We start from the raw sequence: 26,170 nt of genomic DNA, 5'->3' as shown, positions 1-26,170 counted from the left end.
AATTTTCCACTCCTGGGATGTGGATTGCAGACAGGTGGCAGGAGTGAGTCTCCGCCCATTGAATGATTTTGGTCACTTCTTCCATCGCCAGGGAACTCCTTGTTCCCCCCTGATGGTTGATGTACGCAACAGTCGTCATGTTGTCTGATTGAAACCGTATGAACCTGGCCCTCGCTAGCTGAGGCCAAGCCTTGAGAGCATTGAATATCGCTCTCAGTTCCAGAATATTTATCGGTAGAAGAGATTCTTCCCGAGACCAAAGACCCTGAGCTTTCAGGGATCCCCAGACCGCGCCCCAGCCCATCAGACTGGCGTCGGTCGTGACAATGACCCACTCTGGTCTGCGGAAGGTCATCCCTTGTGACAGGTTGTCCAGGGACAGCCACCAACGGAGTGAGCCTCTGGTCCTCTGATTTACTTGTATCTTCGGAGACAAGTCTGTATAGTCCCCATTCCACTGACTGAGCATGCACAGTTGTAATGGTCTTAGATGAATGCGCGCAAAAGGAACTATGTCCATTGCCGCTACCATCAAACCTATCACTTCCATGCACTGCGCTATGGAAGGAAGAGGAACGGAATGAAGTATCCGACAAGAGTCTAGAAGTTTTGTTTTTCTGGCCTCTGTCAGAAAAATCCTCATTTCTAAGGAGTCTATTATTGTTCCCAGGAAGGGAACCCTTGTTGACGGAGATAGAGAACTCTTTTCCACGGTCACTTTCCATCCGTGAGATCTGAGAAAGGCCAGGACGATGTCCGTGTGAGCCTTTGCTTGAGGAAGGGACGACGCTTGAATCAGAATGTCGTCCAAGTAAGGTACTACAGCAATGCCCCTTGGTCTTAGCACCGCTAGAAGGGACCCTAGTACCTTTGTGAAAATCCGTGGAGCAGTGGCTAATCCGAAAGGAAGCGCCACGAACTGGTAATGCTTGTCCAGGAATGCGAACCTTAGGAACCGATGATGTTCCTTGTGGATAGGAATATGTAGATACGCATCCTTTAAATCCACCGTGGTCATGAATTGACCTTCCTGGATGGAAGGAAGAATTGTTCGAATGGTTTCCATTTTGAACGATGGAACCTTGAGAAACTTGTTTAAGATCTTGAGATCTAAGATTGGTCTGAACGTTCCCTCTTTTTTGGGAACTATGAACAGATTTGAGTAGAACCCCATCCCTTGTTCTCCTAATGGAACAGGATGAATCACTCCCATTTTTAACAGGTCTTCTACACAATGTAAGAATGCCTGTCTTTTTATGTGGTCTGAAGACAACTGAGACCTGTGGAACCTCCCCCTTGGGGGAAGCCCCTTGAATTCCAGAAGATAACCTTGGGAGACTATTTCTAGTGCCCAAGGATCCAGAACATCTCTTGCCCAAGCCTGAGCGAAGAGAGAGAGTCTGCCCCCCACCAGATCCGGACCCGGATCGGGGGCCAACATTTCATGCTGTCTTGGTAGCAGTGGCAGGTTTCTTGGCCTGCTTTCCCTTGTTCCAGCCTTGCATTGGTCTCCAAGCTTGCTTGGCTTGAGAAGTATTACCCTCTTGCTTAGAGGACGTAGCACTTTGGGCTGGTCCGTTTCTACGAAAGGGACGAAAATTAGGTTTATTTTTGGCCTTGAAAGGCCGATCCTGAGGAAGGGCGTGGCCCTTACCCCCAGTGATATCAGAGATAATCTCTTTCAAGTCAGGGCCAAACAGCGTTTTCCCCTTGAAAGGAATGTTAAGTAGTTTGTTCTTGGAAGACGCATCAGCTGACCAAGATTTCAACCAAAGCGCTCTGCGCGCCACAATAGCAAACCCAGAATTCTTAGCCGCTAACCTAGCCAATTGCAAAGTGGCGTCTAGGGTGAAAGAATTAGCCAATTTGAGAGTACTGATTCTGTCCATAATCTCCTCATAAGGAGGAGAATCACTATCGACCGCCTTTACCAGCTCATCGAACCAGAAACACGCGGCTGTAGCGACAGGGACAATGCATGAAATTGGTTGTAGAAGGTAACCCTGCTGAACAAACATTTTTTTAAGTAAACCTTCTAATTTTTTATCCATAGGATCCTTGAAAGCACAACTATCTTCTATGGGTATAGTGGTGCGTTTGTTTAAAGTGGAAACCGCTCCCTCGACCTTGGGGACTGTCTGCCATAAGTCCTTTCTGGGGTCGACCATAGGAAACAATTTTTTAAATATGGGGGGAGGGACGAAAGGTATACCGGGCCTTTCCCATTCTTTATTTACAATGTCCGCCACCCGCTTGGGTATAGGAAAAGTTTCTGGGAGCCCCGGGACCTCTAGGAACTTGTCCATTTTACATAGTTTCTCTGGGATGACCAAATTGTCACAATCATCCAGAGTGGATAATACCTCCTTAAGCAGAGCGCGGAGATGTTCCAACTTAAATTTAAATGTAATCACATCAGGTTCAGCTTGTTGAGAAATTTTCCCTGAATCTGAAATTTCTCCCTCAGACAAAACCTCCCTGGCCCCATCAGACTGGTGTAGGGGCCTTTCAGAACCATTATCATCAGCGTCGTCATGCTCTTCAGTATCTAAAACAGAGCAGTCGCGCTTACGCTGATAAGTGGGCATTTTGGCTAAAATGTTTTTGATAGAATTATCCATTACAGCCGTTAATTGTTGCATAGTAAGGAGTATTGGCGCGCTAGATGTACTAGGGGCCTCCTGAGTGGGCAAGACTCGTGTAGACGAAGGAGGGAATGATGCAGTACCATGCTTACTCCCCTCACTTGAGGAATCATCTTGGGCATCATTGTCATTGTCACATAAATCACATTTATTTAAATGAGAGGGAACTCTGGCTTCCCCACATTCAGAACACAGTCTATCTGGTAGTTCAGACATGTTAAACAGGCATAAACTTGATAACAAAGTACAAAAAACGTTTTAAAATAAAACCGTTACTGTCACTTTAAATTTTAAACTGAACACACTTTATTACTGCAATTGCGAAAAAATATGAAGGAATTGTTCAAAATTCACCAAAATTTCACCACAGTGTCTTAAAGCCTTAAAAGTATTGCACACCAAATTTGGAAGCTTTAACCCTTAAAATAACGGAACCGGAGCCGTTTTTAACTTTAACCCCTTTACAGTCCCTGGTATCTGCTTTGCTGAGACCCAACCAAGCCCAAAGGGGAATACGATACCAAATGACGCCTACAGAAAGTCTTTTCTATGTATCAGAGCTCCTCACACATGCGACTGCATGTCATGCCTCTCAAAAACAAGTGCGCAACACCGGCGCGAAAATGAGGCTCTGCCTATGATTTGGGAAAGCCCCTAAAGAATAAGGTGTCTAAAACAGTGCCTGCCGATATAATCTTATCAAAATACCCAGATTAAATGATTCCTCAAGGCTAAATATGTGTAATATATGAATCGATTTAGCCCAGAAAAAGTCTACAGTCTTAATAAGCCCTTATGAAGCCCTTATTTACTATCTTAATAAACATGGCTTACCGGATCCCATAGGGAAAATGACAGCTTCCAGCATTACATCGTCTTGTTAGAATGTGTCATACCTCAAGCAGCAAGAGACTGCTCACTGTTCCCCCAACTGAAGTTAATTCCTCTCAACAGTCCTGTGTGGAACAGCCATGGATTTTAGTAACGGTTGCTAAAATCATTTTCCTCATACAAACAGAAATCTTCATCTCTTTTCTGTTTCAGAGTAAATAGTACATACCAGCACTATTTTAAAATAACAAACTCTTGATTGAATAATAAAAACTACAGTTAAACACTAAAAAACTCTAAGCCATCTCCGTGGAGATGTTGCCTGTACAACGGCAAAGAGAATGACTGGGGTAGGCGGAGCCTAGGAGGGATCATGTGACCAGCTTTGCTGGGCTCTTTGCCATTTCCTGTTGGGGAAGAGAATATCCCACAAGTAAGGATGACGCCGTGGACCGGACACACCTATGTTGGAGAAAATACTTTATTATTTTTATTTAAAAAAAAAAAAAAAAAAAAAACTCTTTTATTTAGTACTGGCAGACTTTCTGCCAGTACTTAAGATGGCGGGAACAATTGTGGGGTGGGGGAGGGAAGAGAGCTGTTTGGGAGGGATCAGGGGGTGGGATGTGTCAGGTGGGAGGCTGATCTCTAAAATTAACCCTGCAAGCTCCCTACAAGCTACCTAATTTAACCCCTTCACTGCTGGGCATAGTTAACGTGTGGTGCGCAGCAGCATTTAGCGGCCTTCCAATTACCAAAAAGCAACGCCAAAGCCATATAAGTCTGCTATTTCTGAACAAAGGGGATCCCAGAGAAGCTTTTACAACAATTTCTGCCATAATTGCACAAGCTGTTTGTAAATAATTTCAGTGAGAAACCTAAAATTGTGAAAAATGTTTTTTTTTTTTTTATTATTTGCTCGCATTTGGCGGTGAAATGGTGGCATAAAATATACCAAAATGGGCCTAGATCAATACTTGGGGTTGTCTACTACACTACACAAAAGCTAAAATTAACCCTACAAGCTCCCTAATTAACCCCTTCACTCCTGGGCATAAAACACATGTGGTGCGCTGCGGCATTTAGCGGCCTTCTAATTACCAAAAAGCAACACAAAAGCCATATAAGTCTGCTATTTCTGAAAAAAGGGGATCCCAGAGAAGCATTTACAACCATTTGTGCCATAATTGCAGAAGCTGTTTGTAAATAATTTCAGTGGGAAACCTAAAGTTTGTGACAAATTTTGTGAAAAAGTGAACTTTTTTTTTTTTTATCGCATTTGGCGGTGAAATGGTGGCATGAAATATACCAAAATGGGCCTAGATCAATACTTTGGGTTGTCTTCTAAAAAAATATATATATATGTCAAGGGATATTCAGGTATTCCTGACAGATATCAGGGTTCCAATGTAACTAGCGCTAATTTTGAAAAGAAGTGGTTTGGAAATAGCGAAGTGCTACTTGTATTTATTGCCCCATAAATTGCAAAAAAAGCAAAGAACATGTAAACATTGGGTATTTCTAAACTCAGGACAAAATTTAGAAACTATTTAGCATGGGTGTTTTTTGGTGATTTGTAGATGTGTAACATATTTTGGGGGTCAAAGTTAGAAAAAGTGTGTTTTTTTCAATTTTTTCCTCATATTTTATTATTTTTTTTTTAGTAAATTATAAGACATGATGAAAATAATGGTATCTTTAGAAAGTCCATTTAATGGCGAGAAAAACTGTATATAATATGTGTGGGTACAGTAAATGAGTAAGAGGGAAATTGTCATTGTCATTAAGGGTAAGAAAATTGAAAAATGGTCCGGTCATTAAGGGGTTAAAGGGACACTGAACCCAAATTTTTTCTTTCGTGATTCAGACAGAGCATGCAATTTTAAGCAACTTTCTAATTTACTCCGATTATCACATTTTCTTCATTCTCTTGGTATCTTTATTTGAAAAGCAAGAATGTAAGTTTAGATGCCGGCCCATTTTTGGCGAACAACCTGGGTTGTTCTTGCTGATTGGTGGATTAATTTAACCGACCAGTAAACAAGTGTTGTCCAGGTACTAAACCAAAAAATAGCTTAGATGCCTTCTTTTTCAAATAAATATAGCAAGAGAACAAAGAAAAATTGATAATAGGAGTAAAATAGAAAGTTGTTTAAAATTGCATGCTCTATCTGAATCATGAAAGAAAAAAAATTGGGTTCAGTATCCCTTAATATACTTTTTATCTCTGTGATTACCTTGTTTCTAAGCCTTTGCAGACTAACCCCTTATTTCAGTTCTTTTGACAGACTTGCATTTTAGCCAATCAGTGCTGACTCATAAAAAAATCCACGGGAGTAAACACAATGTTATCTATATGGCACACATGAACTAGCACTACCTAGCTGTGAAAAACTGTCAAAATGCGTTGAGATAAGAGGTGGCCTCCAAGGGCTTAGAAATAAGTGTATGAGCCTACCTAGGTTTAGATTTCAACAAAGAATACAAAGCAAAGTTGATGATAAAAGTTAAATTAGAAAGTTGTTTAAAATTGCATTTACTATCTGAATCATGAAAGTTTAATTTTGACTACACTGTCCCTTTAAGGGAGTGCAGTCAGAAACATTTTCCATGCACTTGTTAAGAAGCAAACACATTAGGGGCTATATTACAAAATTATCGCCTGTTTGGGGGCGCACAATACAAGTGGCTGGTTATTGCTACCGTGAGCTTGTGTAAGCAATTTGCGCTCAGAAAATTAACCAGAGATTAATTTTCTAAATGTGTATCAAATGCCCTCAAAATAGAGGGCATTATAGGTAAAAACTTAAATTAAGCTTACCGATAATTTTCTTTTCTTCTGTACGGGGAGAGTCCACAGCTGCATTCATTACTTTTGGGAAATACAGAAACTGGCCAACAAGAGGAGGCAAAGACACCCCAGCCAAGGGCTTAAATTCCTCCCCCACTTCCCACATCCCCCAGTCATTCTGTCAAGGTAACAAGGAACAGTAGGAGAAATATCAGGGTGAAAAAAGGTCCCAGAAGAACGGAGAAAAAATAATTTAAGGCCGCCCACAGAGAAAAACGGGCGGGGAGCTGTGGAGTCTCCCCGTACAGAAGAAAATAAAATTAATCGGTAAGCATCATTTAAGTTTTTCTTCTTAAAACGGAGAGAGTCCACAGCTGCATTCATTACTTTTGGGAAATCAATACCCAAGCTTATAGAGGACACTGAATGCAAATGGGCGGGAACAAAAAGGCGTCCCACTCTGATGGCACCACAGCATGACACAACCCAGAATCCCGATAAAAAACTACTTTGACAGAAGCAGGAAGAACAAAAATAAGGAAAGAGGACAAGGTATTTCCCATCAATTAGAACCATAAGGATCCCATTTAAAGTTCACTCTAAATTCTGGACTCCACTGAGCACAAAAGCCTCTGAGGAGACAAAGTCCCACTCTCTAGAAACACACAAAGAAACCTCTCCATGAATAATAGCAAGGGAAACAACAAATAAACTCCCACACCACATTCTCCCTAACTAAAAGAAGGGAAGAATCAGATAAGAAGGTCCGAAAGAACCTCCAGAAACAATCCCCGAAGATTCAAGGACAAAACAGAGAGAAGCTCCTAGCAGAACTCGAAAAGGAGCGGCTACCAGGCTGCAAAAGGACAAAGTCGCATAGAAAATATGTTCCTGACGAAGGAGAGCAAAGAAAGGAAAAATTCCAGATCAACTCCTACATGGATCCAAACGAAACCAAAGTAAAGCCTTAACTGGAACCGAAGTCCCGGAAGGACAAAAAGGTAGAACAATACTACCTTAACATAAACAGCTAACTAGCACAGAGAAACTGAACACCCGTAGGTCAGAAAAAAACCTCAGGAGCAGAACAGGAATGGAATAGTAACATCCGTTTACACCACAAACGAAAGCCGCAGGCTTCCATCGGCTAGGCAGTTAGACAAAATGTCAAACCATAGTAACTAGCCAACCGAGTAACTAGCAAACTTGCACCAGGACCTTCATGGAAAGGAACAAGAGAAAAAACTCAGAAAGGCAGACCAACTCCCCCCCTGCTAGAAAACAGGGTAAGGGAGGACAACACCCTGACCAATAAGGTAGAACCAACTACCCGCTAAGGGAAGGTTCCCGAACCAACTGCAAGGCCTCCCAACCTAAGTAAGGATCCTTTGGAAGACAAGATACGTGGTTGATGCCCAAACAGAGCAGTTAGAATTCCTGACCCCTATTCCGATTGAACAGTCCTATCACAGAAGAGACTGTCAATGTCTCAAGGACAAAAGAGATTTAAAAATCCCAGCATTGCCAAGACCCAGAGATCAGATAATGAATCTCCAACCACGAGTTCCTAAGGAAAAGAAGCAGGAAGGAGGCACCGACACCCAGAGAGACTCGGGATCCAGGATACCTATCCTTATTACCCTCAGAAACCCGAAGGGAGGGTACACTGTAGACAAGAGAAACCCTCAACCTACTGAACTCCTAGAGTCAGATGAGGAAAACTACTTAAGGAGGAGCCAACTGGATAGGCGCAGTAGACCAGATCCTTCCAAATAGAAGGAAAACGAAGAAACACAGGAATATTCCAGTAAAGAAATTCCCAGGAAAAACATCCTCTATTTTCTCCAGAAGAGAGAAAAAGAACCGCCCCAGTAGGAACAAGGAGATTTCCCCAGGACCGGGAAAAACAAGCCTGCTACTGAACGCCGGACAGATCCAAGACTATTAAAATCTTGAAGACAGAGTAACCAAAAGGCCAAGTCGAAGACCAGGACTAGGTTAAAAAAACCAGACCCCCATAAACAATATAGCTGCTCTCTTAGAAGTGGAGCATGAACACAAGCTTGATCCCTCAAACAAAGAGACTCTGAGGAAACTATTAAAACTCAGAACTGAGATAAACAACATGCTACATATTAAATCACAAGAACAAGCATTTTATCTTAAACAAAAAATTTTTACAGAAGAAAATAAACCAGGTAGAATGTTAGTGAGGGCATTCAGACAAAAACAAAACTCTTCTTATGTACACCATTTACTAAATGACGCAAATCAAAAGATAGAGGATTCAACCTCTATAGCAGAATTGTTTAGACTATATTATGCAAAGCTCTATGATTTATTTCCCATCAGGAAAATGTTGGAACATGAACACGTATGCTCCTCATATCTACAACAGCTTTCAACCCCAGTCTTAAAAAACAGATATGGTAGAATTCCTCCAAAAAACAATATATGCCTTAGAAATAGAAAAAGCAATAAAAACTCTGAAGCCAGGGAAAAGCCCAGGACCAGGTGGGTATACAGGCTTATATTTCAAAACCTTCAAACACATTTTAATTCCCCACCTCCTTACCCTGTTCCAGTCTATAGACCAAAATGAGCCGATGTCCTCAAACATGTTGGAGGCTTTTATAACAGTACTGCCCAAACCAGGAAAATCCCCAGACCAGCCAGCTCACTTCCGACCTATCTCCCTCCTGAATGTTGATTGACAAATTTACGCCAAAGTTTTGGCAAATATACTCAATGCAGTCCTCCCTTTGCTGATTCATGTGGATCAGGCAGGCTTTGTACCTGGTCGAGAGGCCAGGGACAACACCACGTGTGTGCTGCAATTTATGCAATTTGTTTCTTTACATAAAACCCCTTCAATCCTCCTGTCAACAGATGCTGAAAAGGCCTTTGACAGGTTGGATTAGACCTTTTTAAAACTCACCCTCCAGAAATTCGGTATCCCAGAGGAATTTATCTCCAACATCCTTGCACTTTATGTGGGCCCAACAGCCAAAGTTAAAGTGAATTGTATCCTGTCCGGCTCATTTCATATTAAGAATGGGACGAGACAGGGGTGCCCTCTTTCCCCCTTATTATTTGTACTCTCTATGGAAATTTTGGCAATCAAGCTTAGGGGCAGCTCGGAGGTGAGTGGTCTGCAGATTAACCAGACACAATACAAAGCTACATTGTTTGCAGACGACTTACTGCTTTCCCTTACCAACCCGACTAAATCCCTCCCTGCAGCTCGCCTAATTTTGGCCCAATATGGGAGAGCCTCAAACTACGCAATAAACTCTTCCAAATCAGAATTACTTCCAATGGAAATGTCTCCGGCAGAATGTAAACGATTGGAAGTTGATTATCCATATCAGATTCAAACCAAAACTTTAAAGTACTTAGGCATACATTTATCACCTAATCTACATGACCTGTTCAAATATAACGATGAAAGATTTAAACACAAATTGAACTCATTTATTGCATCTTGGCTCCCTAAATCAATTACTTGGATAGGAAGGATTAATGTGGTAAAAATGAATTTGTTAGCTAAACTTTTATATATCTTCCAAACAGTCCCTATCCCACTTCCTAATCACTTCCTCCCTACACTACAGTCCATCACTAACTCTTACATATGGTGTAAAAGACCACCAAGGATATCTAAAACAACACTATATCTGCATCCAACTAGGGGAGGGCTAGGTGTACCAAATCTCCAGAATTACAAAGATGCCACTATCCTTCAGAGGATTGTTGATTGGTGTTACCAGTCGGCAACTTCATCTAAAGCCTGGGTCTCCCTGGAACACGACTTAACGGGGATACCCCAACTAGGGAGCTATTGTTGGCTTCCCCCTGAACACTGACCTTCTACAATCCAAAACTATCCCATTATAAAATAAACTTTTCAGGTATGGTCTAGACAGATACAGAAAAACACCTTGTTCTCTAGTATCCCATCCCCTCTCACACCATCACTCTCCAATCCTGACTTCTTGGTGGGGAATTCTCCACCAAACAATTTAAAACTAGACATCCATGGACTTCTCCCGGTCTATCTGTTGACGGAGGCAACAAAAATAATCCCAATGACACAAATGCAAAACTTGGAGAACGACTTCTTCGCTACCTGGCTAAGATATAATCAGCTGACACATTTTATCAACACTCATAAAAACAAACAGGATCTGGTGCGTACTCACACTAGATTTGAACAACTCTGTAGTGCACCTCACCAACCAGCCCATACTATATCTCTTTTGTATGCTATTCTGAACTCACCTCCAACAGACCACCTTCCTTCTTACACACAATAATGGCAAAAGGACCTTGCGGGGCAAGTATCAGTAGAGGAATGGAATAAAATTTTCCACAACATAGCCAAATCTTCTCACTCGGCCTCCCTGCTGGAAGTCAATTATAAACTCTTAATGAGATGGTATTTGACCCCGCAACACCTACAATACATCTTTCCCCTGACATCTAACAGATGCTGGAGGAAGTGCAACCAAGAGGATTCCATGTACCATATTTGGTGGTCATGTCCTAGTATTCAGCCGTTTTGGTGCTCCATAACTAAGGAAATTAGCAAACTCCTAGGACGCGACATTCCTCTAGATCCAGTAGTTTTACTCTTCCATGATATTCCCAAAATGCAATCTAAGGCCCACACTAGGCTTCTACACATTGCATTGAATAGTGCTAAGCAAGTCATTCCTCGGAAATGGAAACAGGAGATTACTCCTACGACTGACGAGTGGCTTGCTCAGCTTTCGCTAAATATACGACTAGAGAGGTTTCATTACTTCTCCATTAACCAACTGGATTTCTATTGCGAGATTCTCTTCCTATGGGAATCCAGACCCCCACAGCTAATTACCAGGAGGACGCAAGATAACCTAACACCCTTGATAGGGGTAAGCCCATACTGTAATTTTAATATCCCTCAGCAAACTTTATTTCACTTCACTCAGGAACATGTGTATTTGACCTCTTCTCTTCTTTTTCTTTCCTCTTCCTTTCCTTCGTTTGTCTATGCTTCTTTTTCTTTATGTCCTGCTAAACACTTGCAAAATTCATATTGACAATTCTCTATGTAACCAATATTGATAATTGTTGTTTGATGGCCTTTCTAGTCCATTTCTTATTGTATTATTTTGTTTAACCCACAACAAATGTAAGAACTGAAACACGGGGATTTCGATGATTGCCAACAGACTTATGTTGTGAGTGTTTTATTCTCTGCTTGTAAATGTTTGAAGTTATTTCAATAAAGCTTTTTCAAAACTCAAAAAAAAAAAAAAACCCCAGACCCCCAGAGCCAGGTGCCGGATCCAGACCAAAAACCTTGCGGAACAGCCACAATAAAAGTGCACCAAAGTTGATGCATGCCATACCCCCATGGGGTCTTGTACTCTGATCTCTCATGATGTATCCCAGTGGCTGTCTAATCAGCCCCAAAAGGCCTCTAAGATAACACCCACAAAGTCGGAAGACAAAGAAAAGACCCAAAAGAGATCAGAACTCCATGATTGAATATGACAGTCTCTAAAAATCCAGTCTGGATCAGCCCTCAGAAAACCTACAGCTCAAGGAATTAACGAATGAACAAGCATCCTAAAACTCAATCGGTTGAAGGCAAGAGGGACTGCATAACAATCCCTCAGATCCCAAATATATAGGATCAAAAGGGGAGACTGCAAAGACAAAAACGGTCCCTAAGAACCTAGTCTCCGCAACCAGATGACTGAAAGTCCTACCCCAAAAAGGCAAGGGGAAGCGAAAAGCATAGCAATCCTCAAAAAGAGGATAGAAACACTGGCGAAAGAGATCTGAAAATCGGACAATCCAATCCACAAGGAGTACCAATAGGGGGGAATAATCGCCCCCTACACCAGGTACTGGAGATCTCCATGCAGTCATCTGATCCTCCCCCCTTAGAAGCGAGGACTCTAGCTCCTGTCCAGGAACTACAAACATACTGCCATAGCAGAATACGTAATCCCAGCAAACCACGTAAGTAATGCAGGGAAAAAAACACTTAGTATTGAGCATAAGCAACATCGGACGCCCCACCAAAATGAAATAATGTAGGACCAGCCTGAACTCTAGGATAGAAGGGCCTCCTATAACTTGTAGAAAACAAGAAAAACAACCTTGTAACAAGAGGTAAGCAAACTTAGTATCTAAACAGGACCAGCCTGTTGTCAAGGATACAAAATGTCTGATATAACCTCAAAAGAACAGAGTGAACTAGTACCCAACCAGGACCAAACTGCTGACCAAGGTACAACCAAACTGTTCAAGGGCTAACTGAAAGTTCTAAACCCTAGCAGGGTTAGACTAAACAAACAGACAAACAACAGACAAATAAGCTCTGAGGCTTAAACATTGTCTTGAAATAAAAAAAAATTTGGACTTCCACTGGAAGTAACATCTATAGCGACTATAAAATCGCTAACATCAAAATCACAGAGAAAAATTAATTTCCCTTAACAAGGAAAGACTACAACAGCCACGAGCTCCAAAATAAATAAATAAAACACATCCTAACCGCATAACAAAAAATTGGCCTCACCCGCAGGTGGACGCCAAAAAGGAATGGAAACACTAACAGGGCCAGCCTGTCAGAGACCTGATTCCTCAAAAGCTAAGAACTGGGATCAGATACACAAACAAAAAAGACAATCAGGAGTAGGATCCACATCCCTCCACTCGTCTAGTGCTGTTTGGAATCAGAATCAGAAGACTGAGGATCCGGTGGCAAATAAAGACTGAAGTCCCCACAAAGCCTCCAATACCTGCCTCAGCAGTACACGCAGGTGCGTCAGTCTGAATCGAAAGGCAAAACTCATCTCCGGTGGGCATTTGAAGGCCCCAACCTTGACGGCTGTACCTCTTAAGCCTCAGAGGGAACCGCTCCCCCAAAGGTAAGACCCATCTGACCTGGCGCCTCCAGGTTAAGAGGAGACGGATAAGATCTTCGCTGACCCTCAGTAAGCTGTAAATGAGCAAACGCCAAAAATATGGCCATGCTAAACCGAGTAGCAACCTCTGGTGGAAATAAACCTCCTTCTGGAGAAGAAAGTAACGGTATTTGGGACAACTGCCTGTGTAGGAACAGAAAATTTCAGGAAACGCACCTCACGAGACACAGAATCCTCAGAGGCAGACGGCTTAGTGGTCTCTAATCTCTCCCCAGGGGAAGAAAAACATAATATATGCTTACCTGATAATTTCATTTCCATCTGTGGGAGGAGAGTCCACTGCTTCATTCATTACTTGTGGGAATTAAGAACCTGGCCACCAGGAGGAGGCAAAGACAGCCCAGCCAAAGGCTTAAATACCTCCCCCACTCCCCTCATCCCCCATTCATTCTGCCAAGGGAACAAGGAACAGTTGGAGATATATCAGGGTATAAATGGTGCCAGAAGATAATGTTAATTTTAGGTCCACCCACCGGAGCAAAGGGGCGGGATCAGTGGACTCTCCTCCCACAGATGGTCTGAAGATAGGACTTCAAGGCACAAACCACATCCAGAACTACGTTGAAAGGAACCACAATCTCTTGATTGATGTTGTGAATTGACACAACCTTAGGAAGAAAACCTAACTTGGTTCGTAGAACAGCCTTATCAGCATGGAAAGCCAGATAAGGAGGGACACATTGCAAGGCAGTAATCCCAGATGCTCTGCACGCAGAAGCAATAGCCCGTAGAAAAGGAACCTTCCAAGACAATAATTTAATGTATACTTCATGCATAGGCTCCAATGGAGCCCATGCAAAACCTAAAGAACAAGATTTAAAAGGAGGAGCAATAGATCTAAACACAGCTCTGATCCTAGTAGACCCTTAACAAGTGACTGCACATCAGGAAGCTCAGCGACTCTCTTGTGCAGTAACTCAGACAGGGCCGAAATCTGTCCCCTCAGGGGACTTGCAGAAAGCCCTTCTCCAGTTCATCCTGGAGAACAGCATAAGTAGGTCCTCCACACCTTATGATAGATGCGACGAGCAACCAGCTACAAGCTTGAATGAGAGTAAAAATAACACTCTCAGAAACCCTCTCTTGGCTAGGACTAAGCGTCTAATCTCCACGCAGTCAGCCTCAGAGATCTAGACATAGATGAGCCAAGAGACGCAGCAGATCCCTGCGACAAGGTAACTTCCACAAAGGAGATAACAACATCCCCACTAGTCCGCGAACCATATCCTTCGCGACCAAGACGGAGCATTAAGTATCACTGACGCCTGCTTGATTCGAGCCACTACACTAGGAAGTAGTGGTAACGGCCGTAGAAGATAAATTAGATTAAACCTCCAAGGCCCCGCTAATGCATCGGTTAGCTCCGCCTGAGGATCCCTGTACCTCGATCCATATCTGGGTAACTTGTTAATGAAACGTCATAAGATCTTCCTCTTGCAAATTTCCGCAAACACTCGGGATGGAGAGACCAATCCCCCGTATTAAAGTATTGTCTGCTGAGGAAATCAGCTTCCCAATTGTCCACACCCGGAATGTGGATCGCTGACAGCAAACAAATGTGGGTCTCCACCCACTCTAGAATGCAAGATACTTTCCTCATAGTTAGGGAGCTTCTCGTTCCCCCCTGATGGTTGATCTAAGCCACTGAGGATATATTGTCTGATTGGAATTTGATTAACTGGGATGAACCCAGCAGAGGCCAAGACTTCAGAACATTGTATATTGCCCGAAGATCCAAATTCGATCGGGAAGGAGCTTCCTCCTGAGTCCATAGGCCCTGTGCCCTCCTGGCACCCCAAACAGCTCCCCATCCTGACAGACTCGCAACCCTAGTCACAATCACCCAGGATGCTCTTGAGACAGACATCCCTTGGGAAAAATGATCCGGACAAAAACACCAGAGAGCGATTCTCTTGATCTGTTGTCCAGAGAATCTGTTGAGACAGATCGCCGTTCCACTGCTTCAGCATGCGCAGTTGCAACAGTCTGAGGTGAAACCTGGCAAAGGAAATTATGTCCTTGCTGGACACCATGAGACCAATCACCTCCATACACCGAGCCACAGATGGAGGGAAAGACATGTTGAAGCTAGCCTGCAATGTCTCTGGTCTGTTAGAAAAAAAATTCATGTCTATGGAGACTACTATAGTACCCAGGAATTCCACCCTGGTACTCTCTCTAGAATTATCTTCCATCCATGGGATCGAAGAAGACAGAGGAGAAATTCTGAATGGTCCACTCTCTGAAAAACATCTTGGAGAATGCCGCGTTGGCCGAGAATCAAACCCGGGCCAACTACTTGGAAGGCAGTTATGCTCACCACTATACCAGCTAGACCAAACAGAAGATCAATAAACTGGAAGTGCTGATCCAGGAACGCAAACCCTAGGAACTAGAAGTGGTCCTTGAGGATTGGTACATGACAGGAGCATCCTTTAGATCTATCGTGGTCATGAACTGTCCTTCTCGAACGAGGGGAAGAATGGACCTTTTGTCTCCCTCTTGAACAAGGGGACATTTAAAAATTTGTTTAAGCACTTTAAGTCCAAATCAGATGGAGAGTTCCCTCCTTCTTTGGAACCACGAAAAGGTTTGAATGGTATCCCAAACCTCCCACTGTGATAGGCACCGGGACAATAACTCCTAAGAGAACAGATCCCGTATGCACCCCAAAAAGGCTTCCCTCCTTTCTAGTTAGGAAGACAGGAGAGAGGAGGAACTGCCCTTGGGTGGCTGAGACTTGAAACCTATCTTGTGACCCTGAGCTATGACCTCCAGGACCCATGGATCCTGCACGTCCCTGAACCAAGTGACTGAAAAGAGTGAGATTGCCCCCTACACGATCCAAAAGAGGACCGGGGACAACCCATTCATGCCGACTTAGACTCGGCAGGCTTCTTACTCTGCTTGGATTTATTCCAGGACAGAGACGGCTTCCAAGAGCTCTTGGTTTTCTCAGGCTTAGCAGAGGACTGCTGACATGGGCTTTATCAAAACAAAAAGAATGAAAATTGTCTCTAGACTTGATCAGATTCTCTTGAGATAAAGGGGCACTCTTGCCCCCTGTGACCGTGGAGATAATTGAGTCTAGGCCTGGACAGAACAAATTATTCCCTTAAAGGGGATGGAAGAAGTCTAGACTTAGAAGTCATATCCGCAGACCATGACTTCAGCCAGAGCGCAACGGGCCTGAACAGAAAAGGCTGAAGCCTTAGCATTTAAGTGAATAATCTGCCTAATAGCATCACAGATATAAGAATTAGCAACCCTCAAAGCCGTAAAATGTTCTTGAGTAATGTCGAGGAGACCTCTCCACCCCGATCAATCCTATCAGGAGTCACACCAGAAGGTAGTTTCTCCAGCAACCACGGCAACCGCCTCCTCCAGTTGAAAGAAATATCCTGTATGTTGAAAACAACTGTCTTAACAGAGTTTCCATCCTTTATCCATGGGCTCTTAAAACGAAGAGCTATCCTCAAACAGGATAGTAAGATGTTTACCAAGGGTGAAGATAGCGCCATCCCCATTGAGAGTTCAGGGCCGGGAACGATTTGTTAAAGGGAGAAGAGAGGAACAATCCAGTCCCATTCATTCTTAATATGTTCGCCATCTAACAGGAGCAGGGAAGGATAAGGTACCACCCTGTCCTCAAACTCTATCCAATTTAGGAATTAAAGGTTCCTCAGGCAATTTGACATCTGGAACCAATGAATTTGCCAAAAAACTTCCTTTAGAAGAAAGCGCAAATTCCTAAAACTAAAGTCTGGTTCCTCCGCAGCCAGAGGTTTATTTGGCAGCAGACTCCGACCCAGAATGTTCCTACTCTGAAGTCTCAGAAAGAACTTCATCTTCTGATAACCCTATAAGTTAAATTAAATAAATGATCTGATGTAATCTGGGAAGGAGTGCAATATGTAACCTTTCGCTTGCGCTTAGCAGGGCGAGGTAAAGCATTAAAGGCCGCAGACACTGTCGTCTGAGCTGCGCAGTAAAGTCTGGTGAAAAAATGGCCCCCTCCAGATGGAGGATCAGCAATGCTACAGGAAACTGCATGTGTAGAGAGATAAGCATGTAGGGTACGCACCTCACTGGACGACAACTCCTCAGAGGTGGATGGCTCAGTGGTATCAAACATGTTTGCTATTATCACAATATAAAGGTATATGGAACATAATTGAGGGGGCAGTAAGGCCTCCTCACATTAAAAACAGGAATTACTATTTAGGAATAGAGGGCGTGTCCTCTAAGTAACAGAATCCTCCAGCGCTAGTGCAATAACCGGAGAACTATAGAAATAAAACATTATTTTATTAAAAAAACTGCACCTTTATATCCCAATGGCTGTGGCACTCACCACCTTCCATAACCCAGACAGTACAGAGAGTTAGGACTCGTCTCTGATAGACAGTCAGGAAAGAGGGAAGAATCATATGGTGCACAATGCAGGACCATCCCTGCTATGAGAAAAAGCGCGCCAAGCTTGTAAGCTGCATGGCTCTCAAAGTGAAAGTGAAACCTGTATGTTCTATAACAGCCTATTAGTCCATAACATCTCACATATAAAAGCAGCATTAAATCAAATAAACATATAAGATTATTCCCCCTTGTTCAATAATCCCCCTCAGGAGATATTAACCCTTGATTCTATACAGATAAAAGGAGTCACACTGTGACCCTGTCTTCTAGCGTTATCATACATATATAAAAAAAATGAAACTATCTTACCAGAATCTATGCCGTGGAACAAGAACACAGCCTTTCAAGTGTGACAGGTTAGTAGCATCGCTCCTGACATGGACTTGAGAGCAGAAAGTAGGCAGTGAAACTCGTCAACGCTGATTGCTTATGGAGCTGTTAATCTGAGTCGGGATGGTTTCGCAGAGACGACACTCCCTGCATCTCCGGACTCTAACTTTCACCCATGCTCTCACTGAGAGGCTGACAGGACTACTTAAAACTCCATTCCCATTGTGAAGAGTACTATCCTCCATAAGAGACTACTCTGAATCTTCTGACACTTCTCTGCCAACCTCCTGTGACGAAAGGCAAAGAATGACTGGGGGATGAGGGGAGTGGGGGAGCTATTTAAGCCTTTGGCTGGGGTGTCTTTGCCTCCTCCTGGTGGCCAGGTTCCTAATTCCCACAAGTAATGAATGAAGCAGTGGACTCTCATTAAGATGGAAAGAGCACTCTATTACGGAATACACAACATAATTGATTGGGCTGGATTACCTGGGCCTCCATACAATCTAAGCAGGAAACAGACTCTGTATCAGAGAAAACCTCCTCAGAAAAATCAGAATCCCTATCATACGAGACCCTTCAGAGAAGAAAATAATTTTCGCACCTAACAACAGCACTTAGGAACAAAAGGATTCCCTACAGATGGGGTTTTCCAGCACAGATTTGGGTCCTCAGGAATAATACCAGATTGATATGCAGAACCCCAGAAGACATTCCAGCTTTCTGTTCATCCTTGGAAATTGATCCTATAGAACCAACATCTATGAATGGCTCTACACAGCCCTCCATTAAAAGACTAAGCGGAAGAACATCAAACTGGCACACTGTCGTTGCCAAAAAGGGAAAGGCTGCTGTCTCTTCGCCGTCAAGAACCAATGTTCCTAAGCAGGCTAATTCTGCCACCATACCCTAAGGCATGGAACTTCACTTTAATATATTGGACCCACGACTTTAATGCAAGTTGCTCATTTGTATCTGTTCTATACGGTTAATGGTTTTCTTTAATTATCTCTAGCCAGTCTAATTCTGCTAATGTACCTTGAATCCTAGAAATTAATTTCAACTAAATTGGACTCATGGCTATAATGTAAGATGTTTCTCTATGTATATTTTATACTGTTTATAATTTTCTTTATCACCTTCAATATACCAGCTTCAAAAGATATTTATAGTTCTACCAGACTGTATTACTCATTAAGTCTATTTACCAGAATAACTATTACATATATTACATATGTATGATGGTTTTCAACGAGAAGTCATTGAGGACTTCTCCCGGCTTTGTTGAGGATGGCGTCCCTTCAATTTCGATTGGCTGATAGAATTCTATCAGCCAATCGAAATTAAGGTAGAAAAAATCCTATTGGTTGATGCAATCAGCCAATAGGATTGAGCTCACATTCTATTGGCTGATTGGAACAGCCAATAGAATGCCAGCTCAATCCTATTGGCTGATTGCATCAGCCAATAGGATTTTTTCTACCTTAAATTGGCTGATAGAATTCTATCAGCCAATCGCAATTGAAGGGACGCCATTTTGGATGACGTCATTTAAAGGAACCTTCATTCAGTCTTAACCGTCGGTAGAAGAGGATGCTCCGCGTCGGATGTCTTGAAGATAGACCCGCTCCGCGCCGTCTGGATGAAAACTTCTCCCCGTCTGGAGGATCACTTTGCATGGCTTGGATGAAGACTTCTCCCGGCTTTGTTGAGGACTTCGGCCCGGTTGGATGAAGACTTCTCCTGGTAAGGTGATCTTCAAAGGGTTAGTGTTAGGTTTTTTTAAGGGGGTATTGGGTGGGTTTTACAGTAGGGTTGGTTGTGGGGGTGGTGGGTTTTAATGTTGGGGGGGATTTGTAATTTTTTTTTACAGGTAAAAGAGCTGATTACTTTGGGGAAATGCCCCGCAAAAGGCCCTTTTAAGGGCTATTTGTAATTTACTGTAGGGTAGGGCTTTTTTTATTTTGGGGGGGGCTTTTTTATTTTGTTAGGGGGATTAGATTAGCTGTAATTAGTTTAAAAATCTTGTAATTTGTTTATTATTTTCTGTAATTTAGTGGGGGTTTTTTGTACTTTAGATCATTTTATTTAATTGTATTTAATTTAGGGAATTAATTTAATTATAGTGTAGTGTTAGGTGTAATTGTAACTTAGGTTAGGTTTTATTTTACAGGTAACTTTGTATTTATTTTAGCTAGGTAGTTATTAAATAGTTAATAACTATTTAGTAACTATTCTACCTAGTTAAAATAAATACAAGCTTGGCTGTAAAATAAAAATAAACCCTAAGCTAGCTACAATGTAACTATTAGTTATATTGTAGCTATCTTAGGGTTTATTTTAAAGGTAAGTATTTAGTTTTAACTAGGAATTATTCAGTTAATGAATATTTATTTAGATTTATTTTAATTATATTTAAGTTAGGGTTAGACTTAGATTTAGGGGTTAATAACTTTAATATAGTGGCGGTGATGTTGGGGGTGGCAGATTAGGGGTTAATAAATGTAGGTAGGTGTCAGCGATGTTAGGGACGGCAGATTAGGGGTTAATAATATTTAAATAGTGTGTGCGATGCGGGAGTGCAGTGGTTTAGGGGTTAATATATTTATTATAGTGGCGGCGATGTCCGGTTCGGCAGATTAGGGGTTACAAATGTTATTTTAGTGTTTGCGATGCGGGTGGGTTTTAGAGTAGGGTTGGGAGTGTGGGTTGTTGGTTGTAATGTTGGGGGAGGGTATTGTATTTTTTTTACAGGTAAAAGAGCTGATTACTTTGGGGCAATGCCCCGCAAAAGCCCCTTTTAAGGGCTATTTGTAATTTAGTATAGGGTAGGGAATTTTATTGTTTTGGGGGGCTTTTTTATTTTATTATGGGGATTAGATTAGGTGTAATTATCTTAAAAAAAAATTAATTATTTTTTTATTTTGTGTAATTTAGTGGGTTTTTTTGTACTTTAGTTTATTTAATTTAATTGTACTTAATTGTAGTTAGTTTATGTAATTAATTTAATGATAGTGTAGTGTTAGGTGTAATTGTAATTTAGGTTAGGATTTATTTTACAGGTAGATTTGTACTTATTTTAACTAGGTAGCTAGTTTTTTAACTATTGTACCTAGTTAAAATAAATACAAAGTTGCCTGTAAAATAAATATAAATCCTAAGCTAGCTACAATGTAACTATTAGTTATATTGTAGCTAGCTTAGGGTTTATTTTACAAGTAAGTATTTAGTTTTAAATAGGATTAATTTATTTAAATTGTAGTAATTTTATTTTGTTTTAATTAAATTATATTTAAGTTAGGGGGTGTTAGACTTAGGTTTAGGGGTTAATACATTTAATATAGTAGCGGCGACGTTGTGGGCGGCAGATTAGGGGTTAATAAATGTAGATAGGTGTTGGCGATGTTAGTTTACTTCTAGTGCAATTAGCGCTGTAGCAGAAGCGCAAAAAAAGCGCTCCACTTGTAATCTGGCCCTCTATTTTTCAGTAACTGAAACTACTAAACTTTATACAGAGAGGCAGCTGTACCATCTAGATAATACTGTTGGAGAAAGTACACTGCCCCAAACCATTGTTCCCGTCTATAAATTCTTAACTCAAATTCTGTCTTTAAATTCCAGTGTCTCTCTCCCGCAATATAATGCAGGTTTCACCACAATTCAGGCAGACATTAAACATAATATAAGTATTATAAAACATACACACTCATACTGACACACCAGAATTCTGTCAAATACCGGAGCAGAGATGGTGATTTATGCCATTATTATGCACAGCTACTTAGTGAATTTATGGCAATTTCTTCTATTAAAAGCAGACAGCAGCTCAACTGACTTGGGAAAAAAGCTCTCCCGCTGAGAGAATAAAAATGCTAATGTGGGTAATAGATTTCTGAAATTGACCTGACTAGTTTGGATACATGTGTGCAGAATTAACAGCCCTCTGCAGCAGAAGGCTGCCTGTGATTGGTTTGTCACCAAGCTCAGTGCTCACAATGGACAAAGGCTTTAAAGTAATGGTTTACTTTATCCTCCAGGAAACGTGCGGCCATCTGATGACAGACAGACACTACAAGAAAAAAAAAAGTGTGTGGGAGACATTGGAAAAAATGTTTAAGAAGCTGTCTGTTGCTAATTTCTGGCCACTAGGAGGCACTGTGGTATGTAAAAATACCTACAAACAATAACAAAAGCAATAAAACATATACAAGAGAGATGTGTAGGAGATTCTTCACGTCTGATTTAAAATAAAAGACGCAAAGAAAAATTAATTACAGTCCACATATATTTTACTTTTTATTATCCACAATCTCAAGTATTAAACACATATAAAGATTGCAATTTATTTCCTAGACTGCCAAAACCTAACCTATAAGCTTTATGTAGTGTATGTGTCTGTACTTAAAATGCAAACATTACTTCATAAAACGAGTTCTTGGCCCCTTCCCCAAAAAGATTTAGAAAACTAATTTCCAAACAGAAACAACTACAAGAGACCCTTATCTGATGACAAATTTGAGACAAGCATAGGTTACTTTAAAGGAACACTAAATACATTTTATGCACCTCCCTTTAATTATAGGTGCTGCCATTATGGAAACTAGGTTACACTGCAGGTATCTGAAGGAGAGTTAAAACACATCAGCCCTGAAGGCTAGATTTCAACATGGCTGCACCCATGACTAGAGGGAGATAGACAGATATATATTGTACCAAAATACCACCCGATATATGTAAAAATATGTATTTATGAATAAATAGAACATATTCTTCTATGTGAAGAACATTGGAATGTGAAATATTCAAATTTTCATGTTGGGTTAGGTGTTTTTCCCCCCACTTTTTCCCCTTTGACTTATAGGGGAGAATACGTTACTGTGCGCGCAATATTCTAACTTCGGATTTTTGCGTGCATCATGTTAGCACGCGAGCTATAGTTTTTACTTTCAATTTGTAATATGCGCGCTCCCAAACGCATACCAAAAAGCTTACTTCCGCACAGTTAGCGAGAGAGCTCTAAATTGGGCTCCAATCGTAATCTGGCCCGAATAGTAATTAATCCACTATACAAAATGTTATAACGTTATGGGTGGGCTTGATGAAGTGATACCAGTTTCTCAGTGACTGGTTTTATGTTACTTAGTAGTTTAGAAATCTGAAGTTAACTTCTTTGCTTGGAGCATAGTTTTCATTGCACCAATAAACGTTATGGAAAATATTTTCTACTTAGCAATGTGTTATGTAGTACTTATTTCTGATGATAGAAAAGCATCGTCAGATGATTGCGCAACGCTACTCAATCAGGCACAACAGGCCTTTTGCTATGTTTCCTGCTACTACACAGTAATTCGGAACTGTGCAGTTAATGCACAGTCAGAAAGAGTATGATTGAGGATAAAACTAAATTATCATAAATTGAAAAGTCTTAAAAGCTGGGAGTGGTAAAATGTCAAATATAAAGCAAGAACTTTGTTTTGCTATAGACATCTAGACGAAAGAGCAACTAGTTATGATTGCTAAACTTGAGAGGACCCCCTAGCATCCTCTTCCACTCCTTACCTACTAGTACCCCCTATGGTAATCCCAGAAACCCCTTCCATCTCTCATGCTTATCAGAGCTCCCCTTAGTAATCCCACCTCCCTCCAGGGGGTAGTGTCGCACACTTTGGGAACCACTGCTCTATCTGAATCATGGGTTTGGGGTTTATATCCCTTTTAACACATTTCAATATTGTTTTTTCATATGCATAATAGGCATACAAAGTTCCTTAAAGGGACAGTCTACTCCAGAATTTTTATTGTTTAAAAAAATAGATAATCCCTTTATTACTCATTCCCAAGTTTTGCATAACCAACACAGTTACATTAATGCACTTTTTAACTCTGTGATTACCTTGTATATCAGCCTATGCAGACTGCTCTCTTATATCAGTTCTTTTGACAGACTTGCATTTTAGCCAATCAGTGCAGACTCTTAAATACCTCTACGGGACTGAGCACAATGTTATCTATATGACACACATGAACTAGCACTATCTAACTGTGAAAAACTGTCAAATGGACTGAGATAAGAGGTATTTTTTAACAGTTTAAAAATCAGTTTGAGCCTACCTAGGTTTAGCTTTCAGCAAAGAATACAAAGAGAGCAAAGCAAATTTGAGGATTAAAGTAAATTGGAAAATTGTTTAAATTTGCATGACCTATCAGAATCATGAAAGTTTATTTATGACTAGACTCTCCCTTTAAAGTAGGAGTTATTGGTAGTGTAAATGTAATTTTATGAAGGATTTTTTTTTGCTGATTGTCAAAAGAAAGAAACATACACCTGAACTGCTTTTTGAAGATTGCCACTTTCAAAGCGTGACTCGAAAATCAGAGTGTTGCTTGAATTTTCATTGGTCTGCAGAGAAACATTTTTCAGCGGGATGCGATTCACACCAACACGTGAACACAAGAAGTAGGATTCCTTGCTGCCTGTGGAGAGAAGAAAAAAAGGGAAAACAATGTCACAAAGAAATAGAAATAAACATATGGAACACCAAGTGAACGGGGACAAAATACACAATTTTTAGTTACAGGTAGCCCTCAGTTTACGCCGGGGTTAGGTTCCAGAAGGAATGGTTGTAAATCGAAACCGTTGTAAATTGAAACCCAGTTTATAATGTAAGTCAATGGGAAGTGAGGGAGTTAGGTTCCAGGCCCCTCTCAAAATTGTCATAAGTAACACCTAATTCATTATTTTAAAAGCTTTGAAATTAAGACTTTTAATGCTAGACAGCATTATAAACCTAATAAAATAATCACACAACACAGAATATACAATTAAACTAAGTTAAATGAACAAAAACATTTGCTAAACAGCATTATAAACCTAATAAAATAATCACACAACACAGACTTCACTTCCATTTTTCTGCAAACAGTTCTTTCTATGCATTCCAATCTGGACTGAGTTATAGACAGCAAGATCTTGTTCCTTTGAAATCTGCTCGATAGCTCAGGTCTGGTTAAACTGATTAATTTCAGCTTGCTTGACTTTTCTGCAACACAAGCGGACAGCTCCACCTACTGGATATTTTAATAAATGCACTGCTTCTCAATGCTTTTCAATAGCAGTCACATGACTGAAAAAAAAGGTTGTTATTCTGAAACGGTGTAAATTGAACCGTTGTAAAACGAGGGCCACCTGTACTTATAAATATCTTTTTATGATTTTTAAAAATCATATAAAGTTGTATCTAGTAGATCTTTCAAGAATCTTGACACCTACAACATCAGAGAACTACCTCCTTTATCTTACAAACACTTAAAGAAACAGTAAATTAAAAATTAAACATTCCTGATTCAGACAGAACATGCAATTTTAAACAATTTTTCAATTTACTTTTCCTATCAAATTTGCTTTGTTCACTTGGCATTATTTGTTAAAGAGTAAACCTAGATAGAATATTAAAAGATTAGGGGCATATGTGTGTCTTTAGTGGTCTATGACAGCAGTATTTGCAACATTGTATAACACTGCAATAAATAATGTTGCTGTCGAAAGTCAAAGACACATGCAAACCTAGAATTACTCTTTAACAAAGGATAGCAAGAAAAGTAGGCAAAAAATTATAATGGAATTAAATTTGAAAGTTGTTTAAAATGTCATACTCCACCCAGTCAATTTAAGTTTAATTTTGAGTTTTCCTCTCCCATAACAAGTCATAAAAGCAATCATACAGTTGCTTTATATGTCTTCTACTGCTTTTAGGTATATAGAACTTAATGTAAAAGATAAAATAATGATTGTCTGCATCAAATTAAACCTCCACCAAACTTAACCCTAGTTGTTGCTTATCTAAACACAAATACAGCTAACCACACCCTTCTCCACTTTAAATCCCCAAACCACACTGTATCTAATGCTTCCCTCAAACTTTAAAACCAACAGCGCTGAGCTAGTATTCCCCCCCAAAACAATTAACCCTAACTATAATCTCCCCCCATTATGATACATAGTTATAGATTACACAAAACCCTGAATGCAATTAAAGGGATACTAAACTCAAATTTTTTCTTCCGTGATTCAGATAGGAATGAAATCTTAGGAGCCGGGACATTTTAGGTTCAGCACCCTGGATAGCGCTTGCTTATAGGTGGCTAAATGTAGCTACCTATCAGCAAGCGCTATC

General features: G+C 40.9%; 1 protein-coding gene across 1 annotated transcript in view; it reads right to left on the bottom strand.

Annotated features, from left to right (window-relative positions):
• AGBL3 (AGBL carboxypeptidase 3) overlaps nucleotides 1-26,170 on the bottom strand; it is a 323,892-nt gene that overhangs the window by 189,183 nt on the left and 108,539 nt on the right. The window contains exon 5 of the mRNA XM_053719686.1: nucleotides 24,320-24,470. Coding sequence (XP_053575661.1) covers nucleotides 24,320-24,470 — 151 coding nt within the window. The remainder of the gene's footprint in view (nucleotides 1-24,319; nucleotides 24,471-26,170) is intronic.

This window comes from Bombina bombina, chromosome 6 (genome assembly GCF_027579735.1).
Source record: "Bombina bombina isolate aBomBom1 chromosome 6, aBomBom1.pri, whole genome shotgun sequence".
Lineage (NCBI taxonomy): Eukaryota > Metazoa > Chordata > Amphibia > Anura > Bombinatoridae > Bombina > Bombina bombina.
This window is presented reverse-complemented; position numbering and strand designations above follow the sequence as displayed.